This window comes from Macrobrachium rosenbergii, chromosome 41, assembly GCF_040412425.1.
Source record: "Macrobrachium rosenbergii isolate ZJJX-2024 chromosome 41, ASM4041242v1, whole genome shotgun sequence".
Taxonomy (NCBI): Eukaryota; Metazoa; Arthropoda; class Malacostraca; order Decapoda; family Palaemonidae; genus Macrobrachium; species Macrobrachium rosenbergii.
In genome coordinates this window covers 79,865,806-79,889,276 of record NC_089781.1, presented here as the reverse complement: position 1 = coordinate 79,889,276, position 23,471 = coordinate 79,865,806, and the positions used below count along the sequence as shown (strand labels likewise).

The following is a 23,471-nucleotide window of genomic DNA, read 5'->3' as shown; positions in this document are numbered from 1 at the left end:
TGAACTTTATCATTAAGCAAACTGTCAAGAACCAGAGGGGATCTACAATCCTTCATGCAGCAGTCTGTAGGAAAGATTTCATTTCAAAGCATGATAGCCCAGGGACCACAGATTTTAATGGACCCTTCATAAGGTCTTACACTAATACTTCCCCGAAAGCCTTCATTGTGAATGTTATGAGATTGCCTCTTCCATGGCCAGGACAGTGCAGTGAATATCATTGCATGAGCTCTAAAATACAGTTTTTGATAAGCAGATATATGAAAAAAATAGTGTATGCCTCAAGGCTCAAAAGCTTAAGGACCTAGTAACATGGACAGTATGTCAGCAACTGTTGCAGATTAGAGATATGAAGAGGTTCATTAAGTTTGTTCAATAATTCCAACCTCAGCATGAAGAGCAAAAGGGATCAAGGAATACATATCTACATGCTAGCCCTACCTGAAGACACAAATTATGTTACACTTTATAATTATTTCCTGTTGAATGAAGTCCTGTTGATTTTATTTTTCTATGCCTCATCATTAATTATGTACCTGTAATGAATTTACAGTAAGGTAATAAACAGCAAGAACTGTAAGAAGCCATCTCATACATAACACATAACACTTTTACACACAACTGTATATCATAAATAGCAAATTATAATATCATACCTCCAAAAATATACATGTAGTGATTATGAACTGCTGCACATGCTCCTGACAACTGAAGGGGTATGTCTCCTCTACTCATTTTTCGAATCCTAAAAGAAAATATATATATATAATATTACTCTATGGAAAAAGCATTAAAAGTGAGTAACACTTCACAACCAATTTTTCCATATCTACAACATGCCATTACTTTTTTTTTTTTTTTGGTATATAATGCACTCATACAAAATTCATATCAAAATAAACAATCAGTTCCTTTTTAAAATATATGGTACCACATTGCAATATCCGTACTTAATCTTTTTTTTAAATCTTAAGAATTTGACTCTTCTATCTTAATGTGTAAAAAAAGGTAACGAAAAATGAAGAAATAATCTATCTAGCAACTAGTTAGTGACTTTGTGTAATAAACTTACCATGTATCCAAAAGAGGATCAAAGACCCAAACATCTATTGCACTATGGTAGATGGTATGACTTGGTGTCATAACAGTATATGGCTCATCATGTGGCAATTCCTAAAAAGATAATCAGTGATAATAATGTGATTTAATTATGCTATGAGCAGCAACTTTATTGGCTGAAACAGCAACTGTTCTGCCATATCATATGACCCTAGCTCTTGATAATGTTATGTCAGAGTTCCAGATATAAAATTTCAGTGCAGTACAAATCTCTATATAAAACATTAAAAAAGAGAAAAAATTTAGATGAGAGAAAGAACATTTATCTTAAGAATGGTTTCACCCTTGTGGGTGAGGATTTTCCATTATGTTTAAGTTATGCAATGGTACACATTTTGATGAAATACTTAACACCTATATTTCTGGGTTATACGACCTGTGTCACCCGGTGAAATAACCATTCAGCACTTATTTCTAGGTAAATAACCATTCAGCACTTATTTCTAGGTAAATCCATTGCTAAATCTACCAGAGAAAAAAGCTAAATGCAAAGCTGGAGTTACTACCCCCAGTGCGAGCTCCATAAAATGGAGTCGTGTATATGAAAGGGTGAGATTGTCACAATCACAGGCCTCCGCCCTGTAGACATTCCCAATGTCAAAAGTCCCAATGAGTGAGGTGCCGATACAACGCCCGCACCACTCATGGACTATCAACAAACCAGCGCCACCTGCATTCCATTTTAGCACGCTGCGTTCTGTCCGTTCAGCTTTTGGTTTGTGCGCTCTTTTTGTGCCTTTTTTTTGCTAGAAGTATGGCTTCATCTCAGGATGTATCTTCCACTAAGTTGAGTAACATCTCTTTCTTTTATTTTAGATGGTTGGGGCTCCTTATTTCCTCCTAATTTTATATTAGGGGGACTTATAATGCCCGCCTCGGCCTCCTTCCTCCCGGCCTCATGTGACCTCCTTCAGTCTTGGTGCAGGGTTTTTTGCTGGGGCTTCGCTCCCCTTCCATTTATTTATGCTCTTATGTTTTTATGTATATCCTACATAATTCATATTGGTTTAATTATTTTAGTTTTGTTACCCTTCCCTGGGGAAGTGCGGGTCCCTTATCGTTTAGGCTACGAGTTTCCCCCTCGGGCCTATCCGTTTTTTAATCAGTCTTATTTGTTTTTATTTAAGGACCCTCACCTCCTCCAGCTTTTGGGTATTTTATTTGAGATGGTACGGATATGCCTATTAGTTTCATTTTATGTCTAGCGCACGGATGATTTAGATATTTACGGATTTGGTTCGTTGTTATTGTTAGTGAAGGTCAGCCATTTTCCCTCCGTGCTCATATCGCGTTGGGTTTGGTTCACCCTTCTACAAGTGTCATTTATATTGATTTTATTATTTATTTTACGTTTTTGTGAGGTTAACTTTATAGGCTAGTCGGTTAGATACCTTTCCCCCTGAGCTAACCTCTGGCCCGCTGGGCTGCTGTTAGGTTAGCCTAGGAGTTAGGCTATTGATTTGCTGCCCTTCCTTTGGAAGGAGAGGTTAGGTGTGTAGGAGGGTCTCATGTTGGCGCTTCCCTGATGTTTTGTTGGTTTGGATGGAGGTGTTAGGCCTGCGTTTTCCCCCCTCCCTATTTCGGCCTTTCCGCTTGGACTCCTGAGTCCTAGTAAGGTTAAGCTGGAATAGCGAGGGTATCTTACTCGTAGCCTACCCTTGTCCGAGCCACAGATTTCGGGACAGCACTCCAGCTTCATGCGTATTCCCCCTCTCCTACCACCTTCTCCCTCTCCTACCTGCTCTCCCCCCACCCCTTGGTTTGTTTTTTTCATATACTATGTTAACTTACCAAGGCTTGAGAGCTCTTAGCCCTTACCATTCCGTTTATAGCCTACATTCCTTACCCCTTTCCCTGCATTGATTGGTTCTCCTGTTCTCTCTACCCAGGGCTTCCAATCTTAACCGATCACACCCTGTCGAGAACTTGTCTGGTGTCTGGGGTGCCTCCCCACTCCTGGCCACCATACCTTGTTTACCATTCCTGCGCTCTTTGGCCTTTGAGGGTCCCCTGCCTCTCTTCTTCTGTGTTAGTCGTTCGACATGTGCGACCCCTCGGGAGAGAGAAGGGGTGGGCCTCATGGCGTCCGGGGTGCTCTCTCACCCCTGGCCGCCGCTTCTGGTCCCCCTCCATTGGCCTATCCCCTCCCTTCCCTAGCGCCAGTGTGATGTTTTTCCCCAGCCAGGGTGTCGCTTCTCCCAGACCGTCATCTCACGGGGAAAATTTTGTACGGTAGCCAGTTAGAGTTCTCTGCCTGACTGTCTTCTGTCTCATTTTCACATGTCCGCTAGTGTTTATCCTCTGTTCTATTCATTTAGAACTTTGTTCCTTTCCAGGTATCTATTTTTCCTTGACTAGTTTATTTATGTGCTTTCCGCTAGGTAGTCGGGCTTTCTCGTTACCCTCCTTTCTTAATACCACTCCGGTGGGTATGGTGTATGGTCGGTCGGTGCTCACCACACCTCCTCCGCTGTCACTGTATCGTCGTAACGTGACTCCCCGGCGCCTAGCGAAAACTCTTTGACTGTTTAATCTTAAGTTAACTATTCACTGTATTTACTTGTTAATTATTGACGCATGTTTTTGGCGAGACCTCTTGTTTCTCTGGAGTAACTCCGGCGGTCCCCCTCTGTTTTTATTTTATTTTATTTTATTTGTATGTATAAGCTAGTTGGACCTCACCATCGTACCGGAATTTTCCGGCGGGGTCTGACCGGTCTTTTTGCATGCCCAGTCAATCTTTATTATCCTAAGACGCTACTCCGGCGTGCCTTATTAACATACTCATGTACCCATCCACTTACAGGTGGTGCGTTGTCAGGAGCAGGGGTGTACGGCGTCCTCCAACAGGTGAGTGGGCATGAGGTCTGCAGGTCTCACTCTGGGTGCGCCGTCCACGTGGGGGATCTAGTCGTCTGGCACCCCGATGGTTGTGAGGTGTGCTACGCTCTTTATGAGCAGGTTCTGGATGAGTCGGTAAGCTCGGAATTTCAGTTCCGGTTCATAGTTCCCTTTGAGTTACGTCTCTTGTGGATAATTGGAAGATATCTTTTATAGTAGGAGATTTCGTTAGTGACATTCTCCTTTTTTCAGGTTGACCGCAACTCCCGAGACTCTTCGCTCTTGACCCTCAAGACCTGGGTCAGCGGCTTCGGGAGGAACGTCGGGGCGGGGAAGCCTTATGTTCTTTCCAAGGATATCTGCAGTGTTCTCTTCCCCGGCACCTGGATCTCAGCGTCAGTTTCGACGAGGTAGCCGCCCTTTGATCGCTGGGATCCGGGAGATGACCCAACCCACCCAGGAGGAAGTGGCTGCATGCGGAGAGGTCACGGAAGATGTTGCGGCGTTGAATCTCAATTTGGAGCCCATGAACATAGACCTGGAGCTCCAAGCAGGTAAGGGGGTAAGTGAGGCAGGTGATTACTTGTTCAGCTCTCCTTCTTCTTCTGCTTCTTCTTTCAGAGGATTTGTGAAATCCTCTTGCCTTATGGACGGTGCAAGGTCTACCGTCCCTAAGGTAAAATCAATAAAGAAAAAGACCTTAAAAACCCAGAAAGTCTGCTCCGGGGTTCCCTCGAAGACGTCATGGGCTCCTAGTCCCGTGCTGTCTACGAGCAAGGCCTCTACCTCTGGGAAGGGATCAAGAACTAAACAGAGTAAGGAGGTTCCCCTCCCTCCTTCCTTTGATGCAGAAGCTTTTGCCGAGCTTCTCATGCAGAAGCTCGACAAGAGAGTTGACGACAAGCTGTCGCAACTCTCATCTCAGCTATCATCCTCCAACGCTTCCGTTCTTTCCCTGTCACAGCAGGTCAAATCCCAAGGGAGCTTGATCTCGGGTTCATGAGTGGCGAGCGCCAACGGATCCTTTTCTGTCCCGGACACCTCCAGCCTTCCTCCCTTCGATAAAGGGGAATCCCTGGCGCTTAACCCTTTATGCTCCCCAACATGAGGGTACCCTTACCATTGAGGGTCTAGGCACCCGCAGGTTGGAGGAACTTGAGTTCTTCCCTCCCAGTCTGAAGCCTCCTTACCCAGGTTACACCAGACTTACGGAGGAAGCATGGATTCGATCTGACAAGGTCCCCAAGGAGACTGTCATCTTCCCGAGAGACCTGGCTCAGTCTTCTCTGCTACGTACTCTGACGGAATGGCAAGCAGAGAACACTAAACTTACCCCGCCAAGGGTGCGTTCACAATGTTCTCTTTGGGGAGGCCTCCCCACCCCTTGCACTACAAAGGTGGCCTTGCTCACTAGCCAAACAAGCATGGAGGGCAAACCCTTCCTCATCTCCGGGAGACAGATCCCACCTCTCTAGTCTTCCCGGAGATTCTGAGTTCTGGGAGGGAGCTCCGCCACCTTCACAGTAACTAGGCTTGACCCGGACTGCGCCTCAAACCTTTTCAGCGAACAACTCCCTAAGATTCCGGATTCGCTCCCTGAAGGCTGAAGCCAAGACTAAGGACAGGCTTAGCAGGTCCTTGAAATTCCTGACTCTGGCCGAGGCAACTGGTGGTATACAGCGAAGACTCTTTATTTCAGGTCCTGACAAAATCCTCTTGGCAGGTTTTCAACAGGACCTTCACGATTTCATCACGGCCCGGATGAACTGCCGGAAACACATCTTTTCGGCAGCTTCTATCCGTCATGAGCCTAACAGGCTTATGAAGAGCTCCATATGGGGAGCTAATCTCTTCCCCAAGAAGAGGTAGATGCGTCCTAGCCGGCGACTAGGCCAATCAAAGTCTCCGCCTCGTTGGGGCCTTCCGTATAAGCGGAAACTGACGGAGTCCGCCGGACCTCATCCCAAACCCGGGAAGAGGTTTACGAAGTTTAAACGGCTCCCAACTCAGACTGTCTTGCAGGCTGTCCAGGTCCCCGCACCAGGTCAGCCTTCAACCTCCCATGCCCAACCTCAGCCTCAGTACGTGCTGGTTCAACCAGCCCCTCAGCCCCTCGCTGCCCCCTCGTATGTCTCTTCCCCGGCTTTCAATGCTTCATATGAAAGCCACGGGGCATTTCGTTCTATCCAGAACGCAAGGGGAACCAGGGCCAGAGGTTACTTCAGAGGTAGGGCAGCACCTCGCTCCTCCTCCCGAGGAAGAGGAGGCAGAGGTTCCAGAGGAGGCAGACCATCTCCCGCCCAGTGAGATCTCTCAGGTAGGTGGGAGGTTGTACCATTTTCGGGACCAATGGAGTTTCAGTCCATGGGCCCAGAGCATAGTCTCCAAAGGCTTGGGGTGGAGTTGGAGCAGAGGTCCTCCCCCCCTAGTCAGGTTTCATCAATCACCGTCCAAAGCCCTGAAGGACTTTGTGAAGGATCTATTACAAAAGAGGGCAATAAAGAAAGCGAGACATTTGAAGTTTCAAGGCAGACTGTTCAGTGTTCCAAAGAAAGGTTCCAGTCAGCAGAGAGTAATTCTAGACTTGTCCCATCTAAATTCTTACATTCAATACGACAAATTTCGAATGCTTACAATCTCGCAGGTTCGGACCCTACTGGCCCGTGGAGCCGTAACCACCTCTATAGATCTTTCAGACGCTTATTATCACGTCCCGATTGCGAGAAGGTTCTCTCCTTATCTGGGGTTCAGACTGGGAAAACAAGCATTCTCGTTCAGGGTAATGCCATTCGGTCTCAATATAGCCCCCAGAATTTTCACCAAACTGGCAGATACAGTAGTTCAGCAACTACAGTCTCAAGGGATCATGCTAGCCGCATACCTGGACGATTGGATAATTTGGGCACCCAACGCCAACGAATGCCGGAAAGCAACAGCCATAGTAATCGGTTTTCTGGAATCTCTAGGCTTCCAAATAAACAGGGAGAAATCCCGCCTAGTACCGGAGAGTCGCTTTCAATGGTTAGGGATCCAGTGGGACCTACGTTCACACAAACTATCTCTTCCGACGGCCAAACAGAGAGAAATAGCCAAGGCAACCAGACAGTTCCTCAAGAACAAGAAAACTTCCCGCCGTACCCAAGAAAGAGTCTTAGGCTCTCTTCAGTTTGCTTCAGTAACGGATCTGCTTCTGAAAACCAAACTGAAAGATATAAACAGGGTATGGCGGAGCCGGGCCAACGTCAGGTTCAGAGACAAGGTGTCTCTAATTCCGCCAATTTTGAAAAAGAGACTCCGGCCTTGGACAACAGTCAAGAGCTTATCGAATTCAGTACCACTCCAATTTCCCCCTCCAGCATTAGTGATTCACACCGATGCTTCCCTAAGCGGGTGGGGAGGATACTCTCAACACAAGAAAGTTCAGGGGACATGGTCCACTATGTTCCGCCAGTTCCATATCAATGTTCTGGAAGCAATGGCAGTCTTTCTAACCTTGAAGAAGCTACGTCCAAACAGTCTGATCCATATCAGACTGGTCCTGGACAGCGCAGTGGTGGTGCATTGTATAAACAGGGGAGGTTCCAAGTCGAGCCGGATCAACCAAGTCATGATAGCAATATTCTCCTTAGCAAACAAACACCGGTGGCATCTGTCTGCTACTCATCTGGCAGGAGTTCAGAATGTCATTGCAGATTCCCTATCCAGGACAACCCCGCTGGAGTTGGAATGGTCCTTGGACAAAACATCATTCGAATGGGTTTGCAGTCAGGTCCCAGGTCTCGAAGTAGATCTCTTTGCAACAGAATGCAACCACAAACTTCCCTGTTATGTGGCTCCCAACCTGGACCCTCTGGCTCACTCCACAGATGCAATGTCGATAGATTGGAACAAGTGGCGGAGGATCTATCTGTTCCCTCCGGTAAACCTGTTAATGAAAGTTCTTCACAAGCTCAGGACATTCAAAGGTCAGGTGGCTCTGGTAGCTCCCAATTGGCCAAAGAGCAACTGGTTCCCGCTTCTTCTAGAGCTGAAGCTTCGGTGCTTACAGATCCCCAATCCAAAACTGACACAGATAGTACAAACTCAGACTGTGTCAGCTTCCTCAAGAGTTCAGAATGCCCTAGCTTTATGGATTTCATGAAGTTTGCAGCTCAGAAAGATGCTAATATTGACCCTATTAACACTTTGTTTCTAGAATCAGACAAAAGGGAATCCTCTCTCAGACAATATGACTCAGCAGTTAGGAAATTAGCACTCTTCTTAAAAGAATCTGAAGCTACTATAATGACCACGAACCTAGCAATCTTCTTTTTTAGGTCATTATTTGAAAAAGGTCTTGCCTCTAGTACCATTACTACAGCCAAATCAGCTTTGAAAAAGATATTTTTACATGGATTTAATATTAATTTAACGGATTCTTATTTTTCCTCAATCCCTAGAGCATGTGCTCGTTTGAGACCAATAACCCATCCACACACAGTTTCCTGGTTCTTAAATGACGTCCTTAAATTAGCATCAGAAACTGATAATCAGAATTGTTCATTCTCAAGTTTACTGAGGAAGACCTTATTCTTAATTAGTTTAGCTTCAGGTGTTAGAATTTCCGAACTGTCTGCCCTGTCTAGAGAGCCCAATCATATTGATTTCCTTCCATCAGGTGAAGTGTTGCTAGCCCCTCATCTTAAGTTTCTAGCTAAGAATGAAGATCCTCGAGATAGATGGTCTCCCTGGAAGGTCGTTCCCCTCCCACAAGACCTATCACTGTGTCCGGTCTCTACTTTAAAGGCTTATTTAGACAGAACCTCTCAAATAACTTCGGGGCCTCTGTTTGTGAGGGAAGGTGGAGGAACTATTTCTATGAAGGCCATCAGACAACTGATCTTATATTTTATTAAACAAGCAAACCCAGAATCAGTTCCAAAGGTCCATGACATTAGAGCAGTGGCCACCTCCACTAATTATTTTCATCACATGAATTTTGAGGATCTTACGAAATATACAGGGTGGAAATCTCCCCTGGTTTTCAAACGCCATTATTTGAAATCCTTAGAAGCTCTGAAATTCACCACAGTGGTGGCAGGAAGCATTGTTCCTCCCTCTAATTAATTCCTTTTATATCTCTTTAACCTCGATCACTTTTCCTCCCACCTACCTGCCTCATTTATTCCCTTTACCATCACCTCCGGGTCAGGCATACTTCACAGCCTGTCTCCTGACCATGTTACATTTTGTATCTGTTCCCTGTTTTTAGCATTTAAGTACATTTTTCATGTTCTAATGTTCTCTTGTCTTGCGGGACATAGTTCCCCCACCTTATTATAGTTTACGTATTTTTATATAATTCTCAACTTGGATAATTAAAAATCTTTTGGAATTATAGTTTTATTTCTTTTTCACAATGGTATTTTGATTCTCTGTTATTATTTCACCGGGTGACACAGGTTGTATAACCCAGAAAAAGGATTTTGACAAAGGAAAAGTCTATTTCTGGGGGGAGACCTGTGTCACCCGGTGACCCACCTCTGTTCTTCCTTTCCCTCCCTAGTTAAATACCATTCTTAGGTGGTGGGTGCTAACATGGAATGCAGGTGGCGCTGGTTTGTTGATAGTCCGTGAGTGGTGCGGGCGTTGTATCGGCACCTCACTCAGTGGGACTTTTGACATTGGGAATGTCTACAGGGCGGAGGCCTGTGATTGTGACAATCTCACCCTTTCATATACACGACTCCATTTTATGGAGCTCGCACTGGGGGTAGTAACTCCAGCTTTGCATTTAGCTTTTTTCTCTGGTAGATTTAGCAATGGATTTACCTAGAAATAAGCGCTGAATGGTTATTTCACCGGGTGACACAGGTCTCCCCCAGAAATAGATTTTTCCTTTGTCAAAATCCTTTTTTTGTTTCTCTCTCTTTCTCCCCCACCTTAGATACAACCCAAAACAGTCAATTAACAACTGGGTACATAGTTCACTGCTCAGGTCAACAGTGTTTACTGAATTATTTGGGACCTGGCCCAAATCCTTCTCTCCTCAAGTTCAAGGCCTGTATACTGGCCATTTATTTGTAACTTGAACATGTTACCACTTGTGATACAATGCCAGACAAGGAGAAAGAAAAGGAAAGGAGAAACTGTTCTTACTTCTTGCTTCGCTTACCGATTCACTCTGGCAAAACATGGCATATATAACACCATACACAGTAAACAGCAAAGACTTTCCCAAGTGTGGTAACTGCATTTGTAATGTGTGTGTGTGTGTGTGTGTTTGTGTGTATTACACTCATTGCTAATGACAATGGCATACATCTTACTGAATTTTTCTTTTGAGTTTATGCTATTTTACACCAATGCAAAAACCTATGGAATTTACTAATAATATCTGATTGGTTAGTATTTTATGATCATCACTACTTTGCTTATGATGTAATGCCATGTTCTGTGATTGTTCTTTCCATCTGTATTGTTTAGCTCAACAGTAAATTTTTTATTTCAAACCATAATTGTATTCCCACAGTGAAATTATAATTTTTCTATGTTTTAGTATTTTGAACATTTAGGACATTCACTTCAATACCAAATTAGTAGCTTTAGAGATACTGGACCCCATTATATTCTACAGGTATGGAGACCATGGAGACCACAGGAGGAAAGCTGGGTTTTTGGGTGGGGGATAATGCATAATTAGTTAAATTTAAGAAATGTATTCTAACCTAACCTCAGGCAACAAATCTTTGTCTTGTGGGGGGAGGGGGGCACATCACCAACTCTTGACTCCTACCTAACCTAAGCCAGGGGATTGTAAATTAAAATAAAGCTGTTGCAACCTAACCTAACCACACCTTATTTGGGATCCTGGGTCCCTGCCTGGCTGGGGGAAGCAACCTCCCTACCATATATACTCTAGCTTAGTGTGGTGTCACTTCTAAAAATTCTATAAACCTTGCCTTGACCAGACTCAGAACTTGCAGATGTATCATGTTACAATATACCCTGTATTTCATTCATTCTGTGTTTACCTTCCCTTGTAAATCTCTGGTTTCACACTGTAGTCCCCATAATTGTAAGATATAAGGGGTCAAGTGATGTAGCCTATCTCTACAACTACTGTACTAATTTTGCATTTAAGTTTTTCAATACAGCTGAAATAACCTAGGGAACAAGTGTTTCATGTTTATACTAAAGACGGCCCAACTAAGAACTGAAGCCGGTATTTTTTAAGCAAAGCCTGAATTCCAAAATCACACTTAACTGGGGAAACTTAGAACAACAACCAATCAGGTTTTGGCATTGTCCAATTACCCATATTTCCAGGAAAAATAAAAAAATACATTCAAAATATGCTGGCAATATGCTAGCCATCGTTACCCACAATACATGGGAGACAAAAAATCTAATCGCAGCCCCTTTCACATGAACATCAAAGCATATACAGGATCTTTCCTAGATTGTGACCCCTAAGGGTTTTAACCCGATATGTATCCACCTTTGCGGTGTGTTTAGTACAAGCCCATTGGGGATGACTGTAAAAACATGAACAAAAGACTGTAAATATCATAAAGATAATGATCCCCAAGAAATATTAAGTCATAGATAATGACCCCCAAAATCCCTTGGGGGTCACTATCTAAGAAAGATCCCATAAACAAATAATTTAAAAAAGCCCAAGCAGGTAACAATATTTATCAGTAAATGTCTCAGTAACAGTAAACCTGAACTAAAATTTAGTATGCTTTTCGCAGTAAGTAACGTATATTAAGGAGACTTGTGCAAACCAAAAAGCTCCAATATTGTACCCTGATACTAAAGTAAAAACATATACTCACCAAGTAATTACATAGCTATAGTTTCTAACTAGTTTGGCAGCTAAAATCTGAAAATTTGCGGTAGTGATTCTTTGTTTTGGTGTAGGTAGATAGTCCGGCCCACTTTCGGGAAAGAGAGGAACAACTCAGCAAAGCACTTCAATTTGTTTGTGCCTCAATGACCAAGCAAGGAGAGGAGGGTGGGCTCCCATTCTGTAATTACTTGCTAAGTATATAAAACTTTATTTTATTATAAAAATGTCATTTTCATAAAAGTAACTTACCAAGTAATTATATAGCTGATTCCCAAATTGATAGGTGGTGGGATGCATGGACATCTTCTACCCAAAACATTAGTAAGTGTAATGAATTTGAGAACAGAAAATTTGCTAGTACTGAGACAATACTTCTTGTTTCCTTACCTGTTAAGAGAGCTGTTCCAGGAAGGTACTGCCTCTGGTTGGCGCACATCTTGTCCGCAGCAGCACGGCAGTATAGCTGACAGTTGCCCGCTACATAAGTGGGAGCTCTAAGCCAAGGACCATTCCAATCGCTAGCAAAGCATACAAAATTTGCCCCTGCCCTGGGTGCAGTACCATCAAAAAAGACAACTAGATAAACCACACTTATTACCTACACCGAAGATTAAAAACACCATCACCCGTCCATTAAAAAAACACAAAACTGGCGGGAATCCAAGCGCATAGTACCCCCAGACTCCCCAAAAACTCAACAACCTTTGTCAAGGCGAAGAGAATTAGGTTGGAAGGGACAATTCTTATCCTTCCTCCCCCAGATACCATGCCAGCCACCGATAACAGACCTAGGGTACTACAGTTATTAAAAATGGTTTCCACTTCTTTTAAGTAATGGAAAGCAAACACTGACTTGCATTTCCAATAAGTCGTTTACAGAATGGAAGAGAGGGAGAGATTGTGCTTAAAAGCTAACAACGTAGCTACGGCTCTAATATTGTGAATTCTAACTTTAAGAATGGGAAGTAGTTCTTCTTCAATCTGAGAATGTGCTTCACAAATGAGGTCCCTCAGAAAGAAAGAAAGGGCATTCTTTGTAAGGGACCGCGAAGGGTCTTTGACTCAACACCATAGGTTACTGGCGGGTTCCCTTATTCTCTCAGTCCTATGCAGGTAAAACTTCAAAGCCCTTACTGGACATAGCACTCTCTCTTCATCCTCTGAACCAAGCACTTCCACTAAATTCTTTATGTGAAACGAACAAGGCCAAGGTTTAGACAGTCTTGTTCTTGTCATGAAACCCAAGCATATAGGAGCAAACCGCATCTCGAGTAATCCGACTCTTTTGTCAATCGCATGTATCTCACTGACTCTCTTCGCAGTGGCTAAGGCTACCAGGAAGAGGGTCTTCTTCATATGATTCCTAAGGGATGTGGAATTTAGAGGTTCAAAGGCAGGGTTAGAAAGCCATTTTAGAACCATAGCTAGGTTCCAAGATACTGGTTGTGAATCACTTGTCTTACACTTATCAAATGATCTAATAAGGTTGGAAATATCTGCTTGGCAGAAAAGTCCAGGCCCCTCTGTCGGAACACTGAGCCAAGCATGGACCTATAACCTTTAATTGTAGATAGGGACAAACCTCTGGTGGTACTCAGATGCAACAGGAATTCAGCGATTTCCATTAAAGACTTCTTAGTAGACGAGATGCCATTACTTCTGCCAAAGTGCGGAATATGGACCATTTATCTTGACAGATGTTGGCAGATGACTGGCGTTTGCATCACGCAATAAGAGTCCGCAACTGCCTTTGAAAATCCCTTAGCTCTCAGTAATTTCTTGACAGTCTGTAACCTGTCACTGCTAGATTTGACGACCCTAGATGGAACTGTCTGAAGTAGGATTGTCAGAGCATATTGAGTTTTTGTGGTAGAAGCTTTGGCAAGTCTACCAACATCTCCAGAAGATCGGGAGCCATTCCTTAGAGGCCAGAATGGGGTTATTAGTGTCATTGACACATTTTGGTGTGACCGGAACTTTTTCAGGACTCCTCGTATCATCCCAAACAGTGGGAAGACATAAAGATCTTTGTTTGACCAGTCCTGTAACACATCATCTGTCGCCCATGCTAAGGGGTCTGGAACTGGTGAACAAAAAGGAGGTAGACGATGATTTCTGGAAGTCATGAAGAGTTACAAAGCTGGAGTTCCCCACATTTTCCAAAGATCCAGGCAAACCTGTGCATCTAAAGTCCACCCCATGGAAATTACTTGATCACGCCTGCTTAGCTGGTCTACCAGGACATTCAGTCTGCCTTGGACGAATCTCGTTACTAATTTCGTCCGATTCCAGTTTGCCCAAAGTAGAAGTCCCTTGCTGTCTCGCAAAGGGAGAAGGAATGTGTTCCCCCTAGCTTGCTTATGTAGGACAGCAGTGTGGTATTGTCAGAATGGACTGCTAGTACTGTCTTCCCAGAAACTTCCAAGGCAAAGGCTTGCAATCCCAGATGAATTGCCTTTAACTCTTTCACATTTATGTGAAACCTCTGTTTATCTGGTGACCACCTCCCAGAGACCTCCTTGTCTCTGGGAGAGCTCCCCAGCCTAAGTCTGATGCGTCTGCATAAAAGCTTAGGTCTGGGTTCTGGATGAGAAGGGACTTCCCTTCCAGCGGCCTGTCTCCTGACTTCCACCCGAGCAGGTGCTTCTTTATTTCGGGAGTTACAGGGAACACGAACGAGTCTGGGTGACATTTCCTGTCCCAGCTGGCTTGAAGAAAAAACTGAAAAACTCTCATGTGTAGCCTTCCCAGGGATACGAATTGCTCTATGGAGGCTAGAGTTCCTAGGAGACTTATCCATCTGTTGGCAGAGCAAGTCTGGAGAGAGAGAAACTTGTCCACGGTTTTCAGACAAGATCCCACTCTCTTGAGGGGATGGAAAAGCCCAAAAAGCTAGAGAGTTCAGCGTCACCCCAAAATAAACTATCTCCTGAGAAGGAGCCAGCTGGGATTTCTGATGGCTGACAGGAAACCTAGATTATTGAATAGGCAAAAAAGGTCCTGCGAAGGTCCTCCGTGCGTTGAACCTTCATCAGGGAGTGAAGGAGCCAACTGTCTAGGTAGAGTTCGATGTTGATGCCCAAGATGGAGCCACTCTGCCAGGGGAGCAAGAACGCAAGTAAAAACTTGAGGGGCCATTGATAACCCGAAATATAGGGCTTGAAACTGGAAGACCTGGTCCTGGAAAACGAATCTGAGGTATTTCCTCAAATACAGATGAACAGGGATGCGAAAGTACATATCCTGCATATCTATTGAGACCATCCGGCAAGAATGGAATGATTGGTCTCCATTCTGAGCTTTGTCTTCTGAATGAAGACATTCAGCGCACTTATGTCTAGGACTGGTCTCCATCCTCCCAATAATTTGGAAACCACAAAGAGGCGTTTGTAGAATCCCTCTGAATCTACATCCTCTACTATCTCTACAGCCTTCTTGTTGAGAAGGGCAGAAATTCCTCTGAGAGGGCTGCAAACCTCTCTGAGCCTAAAGAGTAGGCAGTCAAGGGAATAGGTTTCTTGACTAAAGGTGGTTTTCCCTGAACGGGATAGCATAGCCCTCCTTGAGGACTTGTTCCGCTCCTGTTTCACTCCACTTTTCCCAGAATAGTTGGAGTCTGGCACCCACTGGAGCACGGAGGACTAGTTTTTCATTTTCTTGATGAGGGTCTCGATGCAGACTTCTTGACTGCTCACGACATAAAGCGGACACTCAAACGTGGTCTGGAAGATCTTGTTCTCCCACCATGAAAGGGATGAGGTTGTAGAGGAGAGGCCCACTTCCCACTAAATGAAGGAGGGTCCTTAGGACATCTCACTGACTGAGACACAAGGTCCTGTATCAATTTTTTGTGCAGACAAGACACAATGTCATTAACCGTCGACTGTGGGAACAGAAAATCCTTCACCAAGGGAGAAAAAAGGAGAGCACACTTCTGTGCCGTAGTCACTCCTTTGGTGGTATATGAACACCATAACTCTCTCATTTTAAAACCCCTGACATATAAAGAGGCTAGTTCCCTAGAACTATCTCTAACCCCTTTATCAGCGAAAGAGAGAGCACTCAGAGCATAGGACGGAGAGAGAGGAAGAGTCCTAAATTTTCCAGGCCAAGGCGCCCACCAACCAACCCAAAAAACTTATTACTTTGAGCACCTTGAAGAGGTTTCGAAGTAGATGATCAATCTCTGCTGAAGAAAACATCACTTTAGCCGATGAAAAGCCGATCTCCGAGAGGAATCAATCAATCAATCAAGCCAGAGAAGTCGCCCTGGGAGGAGGCAGCGGCTCCCAGGGAAGGAGCTTCTCCCGTGGCATAGGAAGAATACCTTCTATGCAAAAGACGGGCACGAGGAAAACTAAAAGAAGCCTTCCCTTGCTCTCTCTTGACTGAGAGCCAAGCATCTACTTTGCTGAGCGCCTTCCTAGTGGAAGTAGAGAGCACCATCTTGGGCAGCCTGGAGTGTTCAGTAGATTGATTACTCATCAAGAAGGTGGACGCCGGAGAAGATGGGGTCGCTGGCGAGAAAAAGGCAGGGAAACTCCGTAGTAAAAAACAAAGGAGCACTGCATAAGCAGGAGTCAAATCCTCTTCATCAGATGACACTCGAGAAAGAAATATGTCTGCAGTTGGCTTAGCAGCACAAGGAGGCTTTTTCAAAAAATCTAAAATGTCATCTAACCTCTGCCGGATGGGAGCCAAAGCTGGATCCATTACTGAAGAAAAAGGCTGAAGTCCGGGGTTTGGGGCCAACTAGACGGGGGTTGGCGCCAAACACTTAGAGGAGAGAACTGCACTCTCGGGCATCAGTGGGCACTTGGAAGGTATTTGGCACTGGGAAGTCACTGAGCGTTTAGGCGCTACTGGGGGCTCTGAGGTTACCAACACGTTGGGCACTAACAGGTGCTCAGACACTATAGCATCTACAGGTGATAGAGAATGGTTGCATCTATGGGCTGAAGGCAAGCGCTTAGGCGCCAAAACTCATCGTTTCAAATCCGTGCAAACTGGAGAAAAATGTTTGGGACTGTCCCAAAAGCTGCATGAAGGTTCCTGGAGCGTTGTAACATGAGACTTCTTACTGGGCACCTGAGGGGTGCGGGATACATCCATTGCTGGCCTTTTCAATGGCCTAGATTTATCACTCTTGCACCATAGGCACCTGGCATCAGAGCTAGATGCCTCTGAACTCAAAGAAAGACGATGCACCTCCAAAAAGACGCCTTTCCAATGGCTGTCTGTTGCGCCCTGGGACTTTGCAACAGGGGCAACTGAGGGGCTGACTACCCGTGGGCAGACCCTACCGACCTTCCTTGGGCCTCCGGTATGGCTTCTCCCAGGTTCAGGGGAGTGTGCCAGGGACCTTTGCCTAAGAGAGTGGTCGGGACTGGCAGCCAGCTCCTCACTAACACTTCAATTGCACTGATAACGCCACCTTTATTAACTTGATCCATCAGGGCACGAACCAAAGACGCCAGTTGGGCCATAGAATTCACAATTAACTCAAACTTATGGTCAAATCTTGACTCTAGGCTGGCAATGGCACTGGGGTTGGGAGTGTGGGAATTGGGTAAAGGATAAGGTGGTACAGCAGGAGAACTGGGAATAGGGGATAATACAGAAGCAGAAAATAATAGGTACATCAATATTGACAGAAGAATTATCAGATTCCTGGTTAACGGTGGTCTTGTTGTTGTTCCTAAGGGATGCCTTTCTCTTCCTATCCTTCTCCAACTTAGGCAGATGAGAGCTTAAAGTTTTCCTTGTTTAGGGTCCCAATCTCTGCATTCCTCACACATTAAAGTCAAAGAACAAACTTGACCTCTGCAATCAGCATAAATGGTATGAGAGTCATATTTTGCTGAAGTTAACCTTGTATTGCAGACTTTGCTGCAATAATGAGTGGAAGACGTACTTGCCTCAGATATCATCAGACAAATTGGCAACCAAAAGTCAAAGTATGGAAAAATCTGTTAAATATTGAAAGAGCTAAGGTCTTAAGAAAAACCCTAACTCTAAATAATTGCTGAAAGGCTACCAAGTAAATATACTTCACCAAATTGATCTCACACAATACCGGTAACGAAATCCAGATTTAGCTGAGACCTAACAACCTCGCCATCAGCCAGCAGAAATGAATTGAAGTGCTTAGCTGAGTTGTGCCTCTCTTTCCCAAAAGTGGGCGGGACTATCTACCTACACCAAAACAAAAGAATCGCCATCGGGAATTTTAAAATTTTACCTGCCAAACTAGTTAGAAACTACAGCTATGTAATTACTCGGTAAGTTACTTACTTATACCAAAATATTACTCTAATCATGATGTCACAGCACATCTTCACATATGCAGTGTTTCATAGTATTCTGGAGTATTATTTTTCTAATATGTAATAGTGTTTGTTCATTCATGTGTTTTGTGGTGGTGATATATTTTTTCCATTGATTGTTTTATACACAGAATACTGTTACTTGCCTGTTCCTTCTTCATCAATGTTAAGAAGCTGGTTAGCCAATCTACAGTCATAAAATGCATTCTTTACCCTAACAGCGATTATGTGATAGTTATGATTTATTATTTGTCTGATAGTTTTCCAAATAATTTTGATGAACTTCATATTGCCATTACAGGCAGTCCCCGGTTTACGACGGTTCCGGCTTACGACATTCCGAGGTTACGACGCTTTTCAAATATATTCATCAGAAATTATTTCCTGGCTTACGACGCATGTTCCGGGTTACGACGCTGCCGTCACGCCAATCCGACGGAAGAAATATGGCCCCAAAACGGCAGAATAATCATAATTTGAAGGTTTTTTTGATGTAAAACTCAATAATAATGCAGTTTACGTCGTTTTCAATGCACCCAGAGCATTAAAAGTAAGGTTTTCTTATGATTTTTGACGATTTTCGACGATTTTCCGGCTTACGACGATTTTCGGGTTACGACGCGGCGCAAGAACGTAACCCCCGTCGTAAACCAGGGACCGCCTGTATTCCCATTATAAATGCTCGGTTAACCCACTGCAAAGCCCTGCTTCATTAGGCATAATGTAACAGGGGATCCCAAGAGAGAGGCAATCTTCACTGTTAGGTTAAGACCCAGAGTTGTTAATGAGGTTAGTTTAGGAGCCATATCCCTGCTTCTCACTTATTTTCTGCACTGGATCCTGCAAGGATAAAACTGAAGACTATTCCTGTGGCACTCTAGTCCAGAAACTACCAGTTTATGAGCAAAATGGGCATTGTGTATAATACCAGCCCATAGGGGATGAACGTAAAATCAAAGGTAAAACTAAAGACTACTACCACAGCCTGGTTCCCGCCAGTCACCAATTGGAATATTTGCCACTTTTAGTTTTCTGTAAAAGAAAACTATTGAGCCAGCTTTGTCTGTCCATCCGCACTTTTTTCTGTCTGCCCTCAGATCTTAAAAACTACTGAGGCTAGAGGGCTGCAAATTGGTATGTTGATCATCTAACCTCCAGTCATCAAATTGCAGCCCTCTAGTCTCAGTAGTTTTTATTATTTTTCTATAAAAGAAAACTTTTGTGCTGGCTTTGTCTGTCCATCCGCATTTTTTTCTGTCCGCCCTCATTTCTTAAAAACTACTGAGGCTAGATAGCTGCAAATTGCTATGACCATCCACCCTCCAATCATCAAACATATCAAATTGCAGCCATCTAGCCTCAGTAGTTTTTATTTTATTTAAGATTAAAGTTAGCCATATTTGTGCTTCTGACAACTATATGGGATAGGCCACCACTGGGCCATGGTTAAAGTTTCATGGGCTGCAGCTCATAGAGAATTATACCAAGACCACCAAAAGATAGATCCATTTTTTGGTGGCCTTGATCATATGCTGTAGCAGCTATACAGAAAAACTCGATTGCACAGGGCATTTTTTAATTGTTTTATTTAAGGTTAAAGTTTGCCATAATCATGCACCTGGCAACGATATAGGACAGGCCACCACTGCCCCAATGTTAAAGTTTCAAGGGCCCCAGCTCATACAGCATTATATATTGAGACCATCGGAAGATAGATCCACTTTTGGTGGCCTTGATTATACAATATTCATAAAACTTCATTGCTTCGGTGCATTTTTTACTTGTCCGTTAATGCTTTTGCTTATGTTTACATCTTTTGTTTATGTTTGTGAAATTAACTTTCTTTTGCTTACACTTTTACTTTCATCCCCAAGGGCCAGGTACTAGCCTAAACATGGCACCAATTCTGTACATTAACCCACAAGGTGCTGCACGTTGCTAGAATCGACACTTTACGTGTTGCGCTAGGACGACAATATTATCGACACTTTATTTTCAAATACCGTGGTAAATTTATTCCAGCCCCTTAGCTTTGCTTGAGAGACGTCAACAGTCTAACCAACCATTCAGCTCACTCTTGAACATAAAAGAAGCCAGATTTCTATTAATCATGGGTAAAAAATAGCAAAATTTAAACCTTCCTCCAACCAGGGAGGCTTTTGTATCCTGAAGTTGAGCAATGTTTGAAGATTATTATAAATCTTTGTTTATTTTGTAAATTTTGGAGATAATGGCTTTTGATGATAATGGTTCTTCATTTTCATCAAATAGTGACTTCGAGATAAATTACAAAAACAGTGACGATAGGAATATTGATTTTTAGGTTAATGTGCATAAGTTTTTCTTTACAAAAAATATTCTCTTTAAATCTCAATTTTTAAGAGCACCTTATAACCTATTATTGATTATTAGTCTGCGACGAAAGGCGATTGCAACCATGTATAATAATATTACTTAAGTTGCAAATGCATAACTGGTAGACCAGGCTAGTTACTGAACCAGAGGGGTGTGGTAGTAGTGTTCAGTTTTACCAAAACAAACAAAAGACAGTGAACATCATAAACATAAGAAAACGTAAGAAAAACATCATTGAAAGGGAGTCTGCAATCTAATATAGACCTAGGGTTGTACGGGTAAAACAAGCATTTCAGATTATACACAATTCATCAGAATCACATAAAAACTCTTACAGTAGGATAATCATATTGGAAAATTGAATTAAGAACGGTAGTAGCGTAAATATCTACCATAATAACTCCTTACCAGTACGTCTAAATAGCACACGCTTAAGTATATCGTAGAAGAGAAGCCTATCTTAGGCTAAGCTTACCATGAAGCCTCCCCAAACATACAGGCGTTCATTGTAGGCCACCATAACATGACCGGTACGTCTGTGCACAAACTGGTGTTCTTCTGGCTCCCTCCGAGCCATAGTGTCAAGTTCATGTATTTTTCAAGCCTATGGCTCCGCTTGCCAACTACTATTAGCCTAATGTCGCCACCGGTGCTTCATGTGAGCTTTTCTCGTCAAGCTGACGATGACCACCTCTCCAACGTGCTTCGTCGTCCTCCTGTGCTTCTATTTTGACACTCTCGACGACAAACTTAGCAATTCACTCATTCAATCAGTCAAGTTACACGAATACCCAGGAGATGACCGTGCATAGGCCTGTGACGAATTAGACAGCTAATACCAGGAAACAGCTGTTGATGTTTTCCTGACGTGTGCTGCCATCTGTTGATCGTAGGAGCAGTGCTGTCAGGTTGCGCTCCCGAAAGTTTGCCAGGTTTTCCTATGTTGTTTCCTTGTATGCGAGGTCCTTGTCCGTATGTATGTATGTACAGTATGTATATATATATATATATATATATATATATATATATATATATATATATATATATATATATATATATATATATATATATATAATATATATATATATATATATATATATATATATATATATATATATATATATATATAAAGCTCAAAAAACCACAGTACGTATCTGTATTATGTTCACCTGTAGTTTTGAGTGATGCATAAATTACTGGTCAGTTATAATAATCATATATATATATATATATATATATATATATATATATATATATATATATATATATATATATATATGTGTGTGTGTGTGTGTGTGTGGTTGTGTGAATGCTGTGTGTGTGTGTGTAATAATGGAAATCACTCATTAATATCAATAAAGATAACACAAGTAATCTACTAATTGGTGTTTATTTTATCAAGAGATGAGATTAGTCTACGATCGTGTGAGCTAAGTAGATGCATACACTATTAATCCTGCATACGTATTAATCAGAGGGTTCTAATCACGCATTGCTACAGAGGATGGGAAAGGAACCAGAATTCCATTCTTTTGCATTTGTAGTGCAACATTTCTCCCTTGAAGAAGGTATGCACTCGTCTTAATTGATATTGTACACGTTGCCATGATAACAGGGTTATTCGTATTTTCACAATATTGTAACTAGAAAAGAAAAAACCAAGATTTGGTACGACAGTGTTTAGATACGTTGCAGAATGTTATGCAAGCATGTGGTTGTAATCGTAGTGCCATTTGTAGGATAAGAAAATAAATCGTTATTGAATTGGGAAAACTTTGGTTAAATGCAAATACAAGCCATGCTTACAGTACTATGTAACAGTTATGCTAGGCCAAAGTACAATATAGTTTAGGGTTAAAGGCTGCATGTTTTTAGGCACAAGAATGCTGTCCTAAAAAAAATGTAAACAAGGAGAGAATTATAGAAAAGAAAAAGTTGCCTCAACAACATATCCAACAGAATGCAAACTATCGTAACTGGGAAAGACTGACGAAACCACGGAAGACAAGTTTCTATCCCTCGACCTTAACCAGCCTCAACCTTGAAGAAGAAGATTATAAGTCTTCGGCCTCTTATATTATTCTTCTTGTTATGATTTTAATTGTTATACACTTCTCCCCTTAACGGTGTATGACTCCCAAAGATATTAATCTTCCAGTTTTGAGCAAGCCTTCGATGAAAATGCTAGTCCCATGCCCTTGTCCATCTTGGCCGCAACCTATCACTGTCGATTATCTGCTGTTCTTAATAACTGCTTAGGTCGACAAACGGACCAAGCCCTTCTTCCCTCTTCTCTCAACCACATACAAACACCGTTCGAATCGATTTCTGTTCTCCCCGGCGGGGCGAGGTTGTAACCCAAATTATTTATTACTGCCCTTACTCACAATGAGTTCACGTCCATTTGGAAAAATAATAAAGGTCATAACTCGCCTATCAGGCGCCAAGAGGACATAATTCTTGCGTTTGAAAAAAATGAAAAATAATTCGATGAAAACAGCAACACCAAAAGAGCTATCTACCCAATATTTTTCTTGATTAACAACTATAGTTCTCCGTGTGGTCTGGCGGACAATCTAACAACTATATTTTACATCCCACGAAGATCAGGGTTTTGCATGTATCTTTACTTTAAAGAGGGAAGCGACCGACCACCTCCCTGTCAAATAAAGAACCAAGAATATGGTGCATACTTCTCTATTTCTAGTTCTGCACCGGGCAGCTTCCTCTTTTGAAGCACTTGGGCTTGTATCATTCTACTTCTCCGACGAGAATTGCAGCTTGGATAATAATAATAATAATAATAATAATAATAATAATAATAATAATAATAATAATAATAATAATAATCTAGGATTTCACTCCACAGCATCCTATACTTCGAAGAGAAGTGTGGAGTTTACAGGTACTGTCAGCCCGAGCAGTTTTACTCTTGTCTGTCGACGGATATATTCATGAAATAAAAAAAAATATTATTTCAGATGCTTTCGTCTCCT

General features: G+C 42.8%; 1 protein-coding gene across 5 annotated transcripts in view; it reads right to left on the bottom strand.

The window, feature by feature from the left end:
• The window catches only part of LOC136826915 (kelch domain-containing protein 2-like), a 101,512-nt gene extending 80,108 nt beyond the window's left edge, over positions 1 to 21,404 (bottom strand). For 3 of the 5 annotated variants that reach the window (XR_010849755.1, XR_010849754.1, XR_010849753.1), the window contains exons 1-3: positions 20,951 to 21,388; positions 1,073 to 1,173; positions 657 to 745 (exon numbers count right to left, since the gene is read on the bottom strand). Coding sequence is in view for 2 of the 5 variants with exons in the window: in XM_067084457.1 (XP_066940558.1) it covers positions 657 to 745; positions 1,073 to 1,173; positions 20,951 to 21,052 (292 nt within the window). In the remaining 3 variants the exon portion in view is untranslated. Of the gene's footprint in view, positions 1 to 656; positions 746 to 1,072; positions 1,174 to 20,950 lie in introns of all 5 variants that reach the window. The other 2 variants (XM_067084457.1, XM_067084458.1) reach the window with 2 other exon arrangements.
• Between the last annotated feature and the right edge of the window lie 2,067 nt (positions 21,405 to 23,471).